The sequence below is a fragment of the Plasmodium inui genome (assembly GCF_000524495.1).
Source record: "Plasmodium inui San Antonio 1 unplaced genomic scaffold supercont1.2, whole genome shotgun sequence".
Lineage (NCBI taxonomy): Eukaryota > Apicomplexa > Aconoidasida > Haemosporida > Plasmodiidae > Plasmodium > Plasmodium inui.
The window spans coordinates 1,356,715-1,368,728 of NW_008481836.1; the positions used below are offsets into that span (position 1 = coordinate 1,356,715).

At 37.8% G+C, this 12,014-nt stretch overlaps 1 protein-coding gene across 1 annotated transcript; it reads right to left on the bottom strand.

The window, feature by feature from the left end:
* Window positions 1-5,466: 5,466 nt before the first annotated feature.
* C922_00754 (hypothetical protein) lies at window positions 5,467-11,469 on the bottom strand (the record flags this gene model as incomplete). Its single annotated transcript, XM_008816366.1, has 1 exon — window positions 5,467-11,469. One exon carries the CDS (start codon window positions 11,467-11,469, stop codon window positions 5,467-5,469), a length of 6,003 nt encoding a protein of 2,000 aa, XP_008814588.1.
* Between the last annotated feature and the right edge of the window lie 545 nt (window positions 11,470-12,014).

The following is a 12,014-nucleotide window of genomic DNA, read 5'->3' on the forward strand; positions in this document are numbered from 1 at the left end:
AAATTTAATTATTAAGGAGCTATGCCCATTAAATGCAGTTATGTCATTACGATAAGGAAAAAAAATTGAAAACGTGTACACAGACGTTTGCGTAAGGGTTTACTTAAAGGCACGTAAAGGAACGCAATGGCGCAAACGCAAACCTACTATAAACGGGATGCAACTCTTTTTGGTTCTGTCCCCCGCCCAGCTGTGCTTTTTCCATAAAGATCATAAAAATATTGATTCCTATTTTTTCGTCCTAATATTTTCGCCGGGTTTAAATTTTAAATAATACAACTTCGTTCCCCTAATGTTACAATTAAGATGGTTATGTTTCATTACGGTAATGTCACCACGGTCATTTCAGTACAGTCATGCCTGTATGGTGACGCCTGTTGGTAACGGCTGTATGGTTACGTTCGTGTAAAAAATAAATCGTCCCATTACTACGGGGCTGTCACACATGGGGGATGCAATCGGTACAGAATCGCCTTATCAGGGTTCCCAAAAGGTAGCTTAAAAAGTTGCTAACTTGTGTTGTATGGAAGGTGCACAGGATACTAAATTTCGTGGTGATATGGGTGACAAAAATACATGTGAAGGATAACTATCCCGTTAAATCATGCAATTCCACGAACTGGAATGGGTCTTTTCTCCTTTTGGCGTTTTCCCCCAATGGCACATGTGGGTATATTTTACTACATGGGCATCATATACACATTAAGATGGATAATTGTGCACAACTAATCTACAAAAATAAACGTAAAAATTAGTTTTTTCTTTATTTTTTCGTTTATTCATTTATTCTTTTATTTTAGAAATGCTCAAATAGTTTATACATATACGTACGTAAACACATATATATGCCTACCAGTCAATTTTTTCCCTTTGTTTTCATCTATATAATGAGAAAAAGAGTGGAAACTAAATATGTCAATTAGAAAATTACTAGTTGGTAAATGGTAATTGGTAAAATAAAAGATTTTAGCATAATGTGAATGCAGATGGGTAATCCGCCATATGCTGCGCACTTGATAAAAACTACAATTTAAAAAAACGCTTCAAGAAAAAAAATGATCTATGGCGCTTTTGCAAAATGCTGGCGTGGTACATTTTTTTATTTTGCTACATTTTGCAATAGTTTGTCGTACTTTGCATACGCATGACTTTGCATTATTATGCCATTTCTTTCGCAATTTTTCTCTATTTTGCGCTACGTTGCAGTACTTTACCGGTTACTTCGCTGCACCTCCTCCACTCACTTTGTTATTTCGTTTTTCATTTTAGAAAGGGATATTATGTTGTGCATTACGAATACTAATCGTAGGCAGCTTTTAAATAAAAGGCACCCAGTCGATGTTGCTTAAATGTAGAAAGCAGGAAGCAGTCACGGAAGCACGCCAAGCAATCAATTGTACATTTACCTGTGCGCAGAGAAAGCATATCCGTCGTGAAAAGTGAACACCTGTTTTCGAATATAAACTTATGCTTTCACGTACTTGTAAATATTTTATGACGTATTGTCGCACTACATTGTATTTTTATACAGGCGTAGAATATATTACTCAAGAGCAAGGGCAGAAAAAATACACAACTGCACTCTTAAAATAATTCGCTCAGGCGTCTTGCAATGTCCTGGGACCAGGCATTTAAATAATATACATAAAACGTATGGAACGTGGGTATTGCTTCCTTTAAAATAGATATAGAATTAAATATAAAACAAGAAAAAAAAAAAAATCAGATTCCTTTTTCTCTTTTTTTTTTTTTTTCTAGAACATTTTAAAATAATCTACGTTAAAATTAGAACTAATTGGAACCCATTTTTTTATTTTAAGTTTAATACAATCGAGTAATTTTTTTTTCTCACTTTTAGCTCTACTATGTTTCTCCCAACCTCCTGCTCTACACGGGGGAAAACTGGAAATAAAGGAGGTTACGTCACATTTGTTCTTCTTTGGAAGACATAATAATAATTATTTTATCTTTCCTCCATCAAATGCTTTGGGGACGAAAAAAGGTGTGGGGCTAGGGTGAATTATTCGACTTCATGGGAAAAAAAACGAATACTAAGAAAAAACGACACGAATGAAGCATATAATGCAATTAATTCTTTTATTGATTTAATCATACCATTAATTCGCTTATAACATTTCATGCGACTAATTCTTTTATGCACTAAACGCGCATATAATCCTATTTAGCGCATTATATATTCCTCGTGGCGCATTTACTAATTCGAACACAAAAAATATACACGCGTTTCTAACTGCACCTGGTTTTCTGTAACGATATTTTCCCACTTTTATTTAACGGAGGGAGAAAAGAGTGTGTTTCCATTTATTAAAAATGCAATTCGTTGTTTCTAATTACATTTTTTGTTACAATAAAATAATACAATACGTTACAAAATGAATAAAACACGTAAAAAGAAAGAAGAGAAAAAGAAAAAATTTATATAAACATTTTTTACAAAATGATAAATTAAAGAAATTATACTTCTAATTAATTTACAAATTTTCCACCCCCCGATAATACGTCACTCATATCTACAAGAAAAAATATATATATTTATATATACACGTATAAAAAATGTAATAAATAAATGAACATATATTTAATGTATCACAACTTTCTTTTTTAACTCAAAAACGTTTTCATTCGTTTAACAAAGTAAAATTCACGATTTCTGATTAATTTATTTGGTTAAGGAAAAAACATAATAGTAATTTTCCTTTTTTCCCGCCTGCTTTCATTCTCATTCCTTTTTCTTTTTGCATGTATATCAAATGGACCAAACGCCACACGTACTGCTCGAACTGGGAAATGCACAGAAAGGTAGGGAAATTCTCAATGACAAATCTTCAAAGGGGTAAGAAACATTACATTCACAATGTTTGTAATTTTTTTAAAAGAACAAATTGTACTGTGCCCAAAATGTTATTTGGCTGAGGGACGAGATATGAAAAAAAAAAGAAACACAACATTATATTAGTAAGATGGAGTAAAACACTTAGCGAATTTTTAGAAGGGATACATCGAAGCACTTAAAAACGTACTACTGCAACTTTATTAGTATCAGGAGCGTCGCAAGCAATGCCAACATAAGGGATAATGCTGACTGAACGATCAATAACGCACACCGCAACCCGTCCTAGCACTGCCAATATATTGCCACGTGGGGATTATCAAAATAAGAATCAAATGCACAATTTTATCAAAGTTGGGAAAAATAATGGAATTGGTACCATTGCCAAGGTGTATAATCCCCATAAATGTGCACAATTGTGATAATAGCCTCCGCAGCGGCAGTTATTCTTCCATTGATAATCATTAAATTAAAGAAAGGAAAAAAAAAAGTAATAATTATTGGAGGGACAATTCGCAGTGGCAGGTGAAAACTGAGAAAAATTATGTTGCCTAAATTGATCCAAAAAAAAATGCAGTGCGGAGCGGAAGTGAAATTCTTACTGAAACATTTGTTTTGTTTTCCTTCCTTGTTCATTTATTTATTTTATTTTTTTTTTTCGCTTTCCATATGCGACAGACGATTGCGTAAACAATTTTATGCGTTACAGAGGACAGACGCGAAAATTGCAATTTTGGTAAAACGGTGAGAAAAAGTGGAAATTATGGAAATTTGAGTATAATTGCGCGAAACGGCGCAAAATGCGCTAGTTCGCGAGGGGGGGGGAAACATATGAGGTAAATAAACGTAATGCGAAAATGCACGAAGAGGGCGGAAAGAATGAATTTTGCACAACGCTAAATGCGAAATTGAGAAGAATAAAATTAATTACAAATTAGTAATTTAGAAATGCAAAATGAATTATTTTGCAGATACTGTAAATGCAAAGTTCGCCAAAGTTGCCAATCTACGAATGCGCAATTGATTAATTTCCCCCATTCGTTAGCGCAAAAATTAATTAAATTAGTCTCTTTTTCAAATTTCGCCAAATGCGCCGAGTTCGCTACATTCACCATTCGCTTTTTTCCCTCATTGCGCATAAAAGGAGGAAAAGACATGAGGTTTCGCCAATTCATGCGAAATAAAAGAGAACGTTTCCCCATGCTTAATTTGGTAACTCGAATGAACCCCTTTGGGCAACATTTCATTTCATCTAAGCTAGTTTTTTTCAATTATCATCATTTGGTATATTTTCCGCCTGAGTGGTTTCTCACGAAAAAGGCGAAAATATTTTATTACAACTAATTTGTACAAAAAACGAAAAAATTACTAAAAAGGTGAAATACAAAGTCCCTAAAGTATCCATTGGAAACGTTTCACTTATAAGAAGAAATCGAATGCATGAATATCTTTACGAACAAATTATAACAGTGTGTGTTCCGCGACTTTTACGATTTTAATTATTTTCATTCCAACAAGGGGGTGCGCGTATGCCGATAACATGCTAGGGGGGGTTTTAAATGGTCACAAGTGATATGCACCTTCTCTGGGATGAAGTGAAAATTGAAAAAAAAAAAAAAAAATTCCGCTAAAAATAGTAATGCGGCTAATTCAAGAGTTTATTTAAAAAAAAAAAAACATTTTAGCAACATTAAATTGTGCAACGAATAAGGCGCATAATATAGTAATAAAGGAAAAGATAATGAAATAAAACAATTTTTCCAAGAAAAAACACCATTTAAAAGGAAAAGAAAAAAGGATAACCGTAAATTTTTGCCTTCCCAGAATGCACAACCATACGATGGCGTGATAAAACATTCCGCATATGCAAATTACTAATTTTTTGTTCTACACATTTTTGAGAACAATTCAATTTTTTTTCGCTTTTTTTAAAGAATAAAAAAATGGAATAAATCGCAAACATTTTAAAAAGATTTTAAACGCATATTTAAAAAGTTTTAGAAAAATTTTACCAATTTTTTATTCCTCAAAAAATACGAGAGAATCTCTATTTCTTTTTCCCAGAAACGTATTTTTTTTTAATTCCACATTTTAGCAGTGCTCCGTCATCAAGCGCGTACTTTGCGTAATGTGTATTGTGTGTACAATTTCTCACACCCCTTCAACTTATTGCTTCAAATAAGAATGTCATTTTGACGTGATTATTATATATTTCAAATTTCTCCCTTTTCCGGTAGGGCTAACTATGATTGTAAATTTTTGGAATGTACAAAAAAAAAAAAAAAAAAAGAGGGGGTGGGTGAGGGGGAAAGGCAAAAGAAACAAATATGAATAAACCAAAAAAAAAAAATAAAATACACTATTTATGAGTGAAAAAATAATTATTAAAATCATATCTTCCTACGAAATGACATGCGCAAAACATTTTCTCACATTTTGAAGTTTCTATAAAATGTAAAAGGCACCAAATTTATGATTTTTAAAACGAATTTTCGGCCTTTTCGGCCTATTTTGAGCTTTACACTTCTCAACGGATCGTGCTATTCGGCCCTGCTATACGACGGGCAGTAACGGCTGACACGCCACACGCGCAACACTGTGTAACGTGAAAATCGTTACTTCTTCTTCCTTGAGGAATTTCCCTCGTGCGCATGCTTCTGTCTTTTGGTGACACTGTTATTGTTGCTAGCACTTTCACAATTGATAGTCCTCTTTCGTATTCCAATTTTTAATTCGAGGGAACAATTGTTTAATTTTAAGTCCTTCCTAAATTCCGGGTTTAATACCTGCTTAAACGTACTCGCTAATGGATATTCTACACTGTTTGTTGACTGCTTTAGCAATTCTTGGAATAGGAAGCAGGGCGTCATCCATTCCTCGTCCCCATCATCATACGTCACAACGAAAAATGGATTTCCATCTTCGTCCTTTATTTGCTCCGTAATTGTCCCTACATAAGTTCCATTTGTAAATTCCCTCTGAATCTTTGTTTTCCCAAGTTCAACTCCCATGAGCGGAATGAAATTCCTCGCTTTGGAAATATTTTTTAACGTGCTGTAGTTCCCCTTTTGATCATTCGTCGCCTCCTTTGTGCCACCCAATTTTCCGTCTGCAAAATAGATGTGATTTTTGTCCCCCTTCTGGTTCTCAACTTTGCTGGGCTGCGCGTTCTGCTGGGCATGCGGGCCAACGTATGGATGATTGGAGTAATGTCTATATGGATCCTTACATGGATCACTGCGCGGGTGCTGATCTGTCCCTCTATGAGATGTGTAACTAGGACCGTTTTTTCCCCCTTCCTGTGCTTTCCCCTTGTCTGTATTTTCCGATTTATCCGTCCCCCCATTTAAGGCATCGGCATTTTCTCCACCGATCACGTTGTTAGAAGCCTTCGTACAAAGCTTCGATTTCTTCTTACTGCTACTTTTGTATTCTTCATGAGGGTGTTTATCCAGCGTCGAATTCATTTTCCCTCTCTTACAGGTATAATCGTCCGTATAACTCATTTTGTTGTCCCATAACAGGGGAGGTGTTTTATTCTCAACGGGGGTTTCTGTATCCCCTTGGCGCCTGTCACTACATGGAGGGTCGCTCATCATGTCATAAAATGGTTTCTGGGGTGGAAGTGTTAGGCTGGAACTGACTGGGTGGACTATTTTTCTCCGACTACGGACGGAACTCGGTGAATGATCTTCTGAGCCGATGTCGTTATGGTCGTCAGCTAATGGGGCTACCGCGCTATCGGCATTGATCTCGCCATGGCTGCTATAACTGCTGATGCTGTAGCTCCTATAGCTGCTACTGCCACTGAGAATCACCTCCTGTACGTACGCCCCGCTCAGTTCCCTCTTTCGGTACTCCTTTATCGTGTTAGCCAATTCGCGAATGACTGACTGGATGCATTCGCTGGAGGCCTTAGACATGTCTTCTTGGCTCAACCCATCATTGTAGTTAGCCTCAAAGTGCATCTTGGTAACTCTACATATAATGGCCTTAGCCAAGTCATTATGCTTGTCATAACAAACGGTGCACACAGAGAGCTTTTTTAGGTGATCGCTCAGGGGAAGACACGGCTGGTTGGTACTCATTCCCTTTTCGAAATCTGTTAACAAGGGAAATCCTAAGATCTTCTTGCTCAACTTCATCATGTTGTTGAAGCAGAGGATTTTGTTGCCACCCGTGTTGTTGCTGCTGGATGTTGAACAATTAACTGCATCGCTTATGACACCACCAAAGGAGGGAGCTTTCTTTATATCTTTTAAATTCTTCACAACAGAGTTGGACTTATTATACAAAATCGTTTCGTACGAGTTGCAAGAGGTTCCATTCGTGTGTGCGGTAGAGCCTGAACCGAGGCTTTCCCCCGTACTAAAATTTGGGTCACATTTTTGTATTCCGAGGTTATGCTCCTGCGGCAATTCCTCCTTGAGCCCGTTCAATGTAGTGTCCTCTTCCGAACGGTGAACCTCCTCCTTGTGTGCAACTGTGAGACCAGTGGTTACCTTTGTACAGATGGTTCGCTCCTTGTGAGGAAACACAATGAGAGTGCTCTGTTCCACCGAGTCGATTAGCATTTCTATACATTTCCTATTTTCTAACAAGTAGTTTATGGTTTGTTTCCTCAACTTCATGGTGTTCCTGGCCTTTTCGTCATTGACGAAGGTGTCTACCTTGTCCCTGCTTACCAGAAAATCATCGATTTTTTTTTTATAGTCAACAAGAAGGTGGAGTTCAAAGCTGTTTTGCAGCAGAAACTCCATTTCGTCTTTCTTAAGGGACAAATCCTCCTCCTCTTGTGTGTTATCTAGAGAATTTATTTCCTTTTCGGTGGTCTCTAAGTAGGAGTTAATTATCTCTTTATTCCTCACCAAGTCGATAATATTTTCCCTACACTGTAATAATTTCCGTATCTTCTCATACTGATTAGTACAGTTAGAGTTGCCAGTCACTCGGTTTGTGTTCTTCCCGTCGGTCTGATATAAGGGGGTATTGTTTCCTTGTGGGGCTAACAACTTGCATAACTTGTTTGAATTTTCTACACACATATCACTAAAAAGGTCGATCAATTGTTTGTGGTTTTCCATTTCTAGGTAGGCCAAGAACTCTTCCTGATCCAGCACATTGATGCAGAATTTGACACAACTTGAGCAGAACCAATCGTAATTCTCGTTCACTTCTGCATTTAATTTTTGCACACATTGTAAGTGATAGATATGATTACAACCCGAACAAGAAATAAACCCGTTACTACTATCTGTGTTGATGCTGTGCATGCATATGTTGCACGTGGTGTGATTTTTTATCAAGTTGTACTGCTCCACGATGTCATCTACTCCACTGAAATGTTTCTCTTTACAAAGATTTAACTTGCTCAATCGGTATGCATAGCTGCTTTTAATAAACTCATTCAGACATATTTCGTTAACCCTTTCGAACCATTCGGAGCCAAAATCCGCGAAGATTTCTTCTCCTGTGTCTATTTCTACTCCTGGGATGGATGTGAGAATGATGTGTGGCCACCCATCAAGGTAAACCAATTGCCACTCCGCATTTATCCTAAAATCGTAATTGCTAAAAATGGCACATGTTTTGTAATGATTGACTAGTGACATTTCGTTGAACATGTAAGACGAGTCCACAGCGTAAGTGTAATTATCTGGCAGAATTATCTTATTATTCAGTTCCTTAGATTTTTTCTTCTCTTTGGTGGAACTCTGTGTCGAATTTTCACATTGTGGTGTAGCCAAATTGTCCGTGGGAGTTCCTCCGCCCTTTGTATTTGTACCACCGTTTCTGAGAGCTGTTTTCTGACAAATTTTCTGAACATCCGAACAGGTTTCTTCGCTGCTCAACTTCGTGGCATATTCGCAATGGTTGCTGCTATTAGGCTGTGTTAATATCCTATTCGCTTCTCCCCCGTGGAGGCTGCCCCCTTTCAGCTCACCCTCCTCGTCCGACTCAATCTCATTAATAAAAACGACATTCTTTCTATCGTTAAAAACTTTCTTGTTGAAGGATAGGGCGAACGTGTATTGGTGCTTCTCCTGCGATAGCTCCCTGTTGTTCGCAACATAACCAGTGTACTCGCCAAAAATAACTCGGTCATCCGATGCGAGGATTTTTTTCCCCGTGTAAACGACTGAATAGCAATCTTCATAGTACGGAGTGCATAACCGCACAGGATGCTTGTGATCCTTCAATTCGACAATTCTAACAGAGGGGTGGATCCTCCCATGTAACAAAGTGTCGTATATTTCTTCGTACATTTTTCTATTCCTAGTTTTATATATAGTATTATGGTGATTATCAAAAAAGGGGGCATGGATAAATGGAGTCCACTGAGTTCTGTTATTCGACCAACCACAACCAAAATATCCGGACTTTGAATTATAGAATTTTTTCATTTTATGACTAAAATAAGCTCTCTGAATTTTGGAGTCTTCCGACAATACTTGCGTTTTTACATGTTTTTTATTTCGCCTTTTTGCTATCTCTTCTATTTTGCAGAAAATCATTTTTTTCTCTTCTAATGCTTTCCTTATTGTATCCATTCTTATCCTTCCTTGCTGTTTTTCTTGACATCTCTCTTTGTATTTTTCCTCAATTTGTTCTTCCTTTTCCTTTTCCTCCAACGCGTTGATTGCATTTCCGTTTAGTATATTCAGGTCGATGACTATTTTTCCTTCTTGTTGCAGTTTTGTCTTCTTCTTCGCCATGTACCTTTTATAATTCGAATCATCTGTGGAGTAGGAAGCGTCGTCGCTTTCGTTGAAGTTGTAGTCTTCCTCCTCATTGGATGGGTTTTTCACGAGGGACGTTTTTTGATACACGTCATATTGGTGACTCTCCTTGTCAGCTTCGTCCGACGCGCTGTCTTTCGAGTTTGATTCGTTTTCCCCGGTGGGTATCTTCGTTTCGGCTGAGCAGATGGCGTGCTTATCTGTTAAGCTGCCCCGTTCCCCCTCTCCATTCAACTTCTTCTCCCATTGGGCGTGTTTCACGGCTCCACTTTGAATCAACTCACCGGGGGTTTCATTCTCCTGGACGATCACTTCCAGTGCAGGTGCATATGTTTGGGCATCTTCACAGTGGAGCTCTTCAGATGAGGTCTCCTGACATTTCGGCTCTGCACATTGAACCTCTGCACATTGAACCTCTGCACATTGAACCTCTGCACATTGAATCTCTGCACATTGAATCTCTGCACATTGAATCTCTGCACATTGAACCTCTGCACAGTGAAACTCTGCACATTGAACCTCTGCACAGTGAAACTCTGCACATTGAACCTCTGCACAGTGAAACTCTGCACATTGGGCCTTTCCCATTTGGCCATCATCCCCATCGGGTTTACTGCCTCCCTTGGGATCACCCCCCGGTACGGACACCCCGCTCACGTCTGCATCGACCGAGATCATAATATCACCTGGGTTCTTTTTCTTGACTGAGCCCGAGTTTTTACTCGAGCTGGTGTTGTGTCTATTTTTCCTGCTTCTTTGCGAGTTTTTCCGTTGTCTTTCCCTGTCCTTACTCAGAAATGAGTTTCCCGATGATCCCTTCTTTTGTATGAAATTGTTTGTCACCGGGTTATTTTTCAAGTTGCTCATTTTTTTACTATTCGCATTTTTGTGTTTACTTTTTGCTTCTCCGTCATTGGAAAAGCTGTTGGCGGAGTCGCTAAAACGCTTTAATTCGTGTTCGTCGAAAAATCCTGACGTTTTGTAACGCTTGTTGTCCTCGAAGGAGTTACTTCCGTTCAGTTTTTGGCGATGACTACTCGAGTGGTTATCCCCATTAATGCAGGTGTCTTTACCTATATTTTGGGTGGTACTATGGGAGAGGTGTATTTTTCCATTTTTCCCACCCTTCATATCCTTCGAATGATCCAAAATAGTTTTCATAATTCTTTCATTTGACTTCCTAGTTATGGACGCTAACTCCTCTTTGTATCTGCTCACGGCTATTATTCCGTCCCTTAAGTTGAGAGGATTCGCATTGCTATTTTGTTGATTCTCACTAAGTGAGTCGTTTTCCATTTTCTCTTCTATTTGTTCTGTGATGTATCTGTTATCCTGTAGATACATTTTCCTCTTCCGATTATTTTGATCATCCACATATATATGTAGTACACTTTTTAGGCACTTAAAACAGTGGAAGATATGTTCCGGTGTTTTTCCATCATTTAGTCTCTCCTTATTTAGTCTTTCTTTACTTAAAAAAAAGGAGACATACTTATACAAATTGGAATTTCTTCTAATTCTTAATCCATTCATAACTTCTTTTTTCCCTTGTTCTGATAGAAATGGTTTGTAGTTAGCCCTACCTAGAGCATTGCATATGTCTAGGAAGAAATCGACCCCATATGTCTCCACATTGTAATAATATTCAAACTTCTTCCCTTCATATTCTTCCATTTTTTTTTTTGATTCATCACAGGTACAGTTAATTTTGTTAACATCAATGACCTTCTTTATGTCTTCGTCAATCTCGAACTTGAGCTGTTCCTTCTCTTCCCTTATTTCGTTCCATATTTCTTTGTCTGTTTTTTCGCTAAGCTTTAGCATGCTGGCCAAGTTGCTTAAGATTTTCGATTCGTACTTTATTGGGGAGATACTCATGTTGGGACTTACCAGGACTGAAAGTAGATAGGGTGATTACAGAACAGATGAAAAGTAGAGTAACGAAAGAGTTAAACTCGTTAACCTAGCTTCTACACGTGCATACATTCTACACACATGTGCACATGCCTCTGCTTGCCATGACCGAGGATGGATGCTTTATTTTCCAGTAGCAGCTATGGTCTAGCTTTAATCCCCTTGCTGTACACACTGGTGGAACGGAAAAAAAAAAAGAGAGTCTGTCACTCAGCGGTAAACCACTTGATTATCCACTTATCAACAAAGAAAACTGAAATTAGATATGTGCGTATATTCAATTAAACCCCTTTCAAATGAAAAATGGGACAATCTTCTCACCCAAGATCTCTCAAGCTGAACATGTCTGGGTTCTGTCCCGAACATATTTTCTGCATGGGAAAGAGGGCGAAGGGAGTCTTCTATCTCCCACTCGTTTACTTAAACATTTGAGGACACAAACAATTCTTTTTATTCAAATAAAAAGAGGTAGGGGGTCGATGGGAGATTACACGTGCATTCCCATGAGA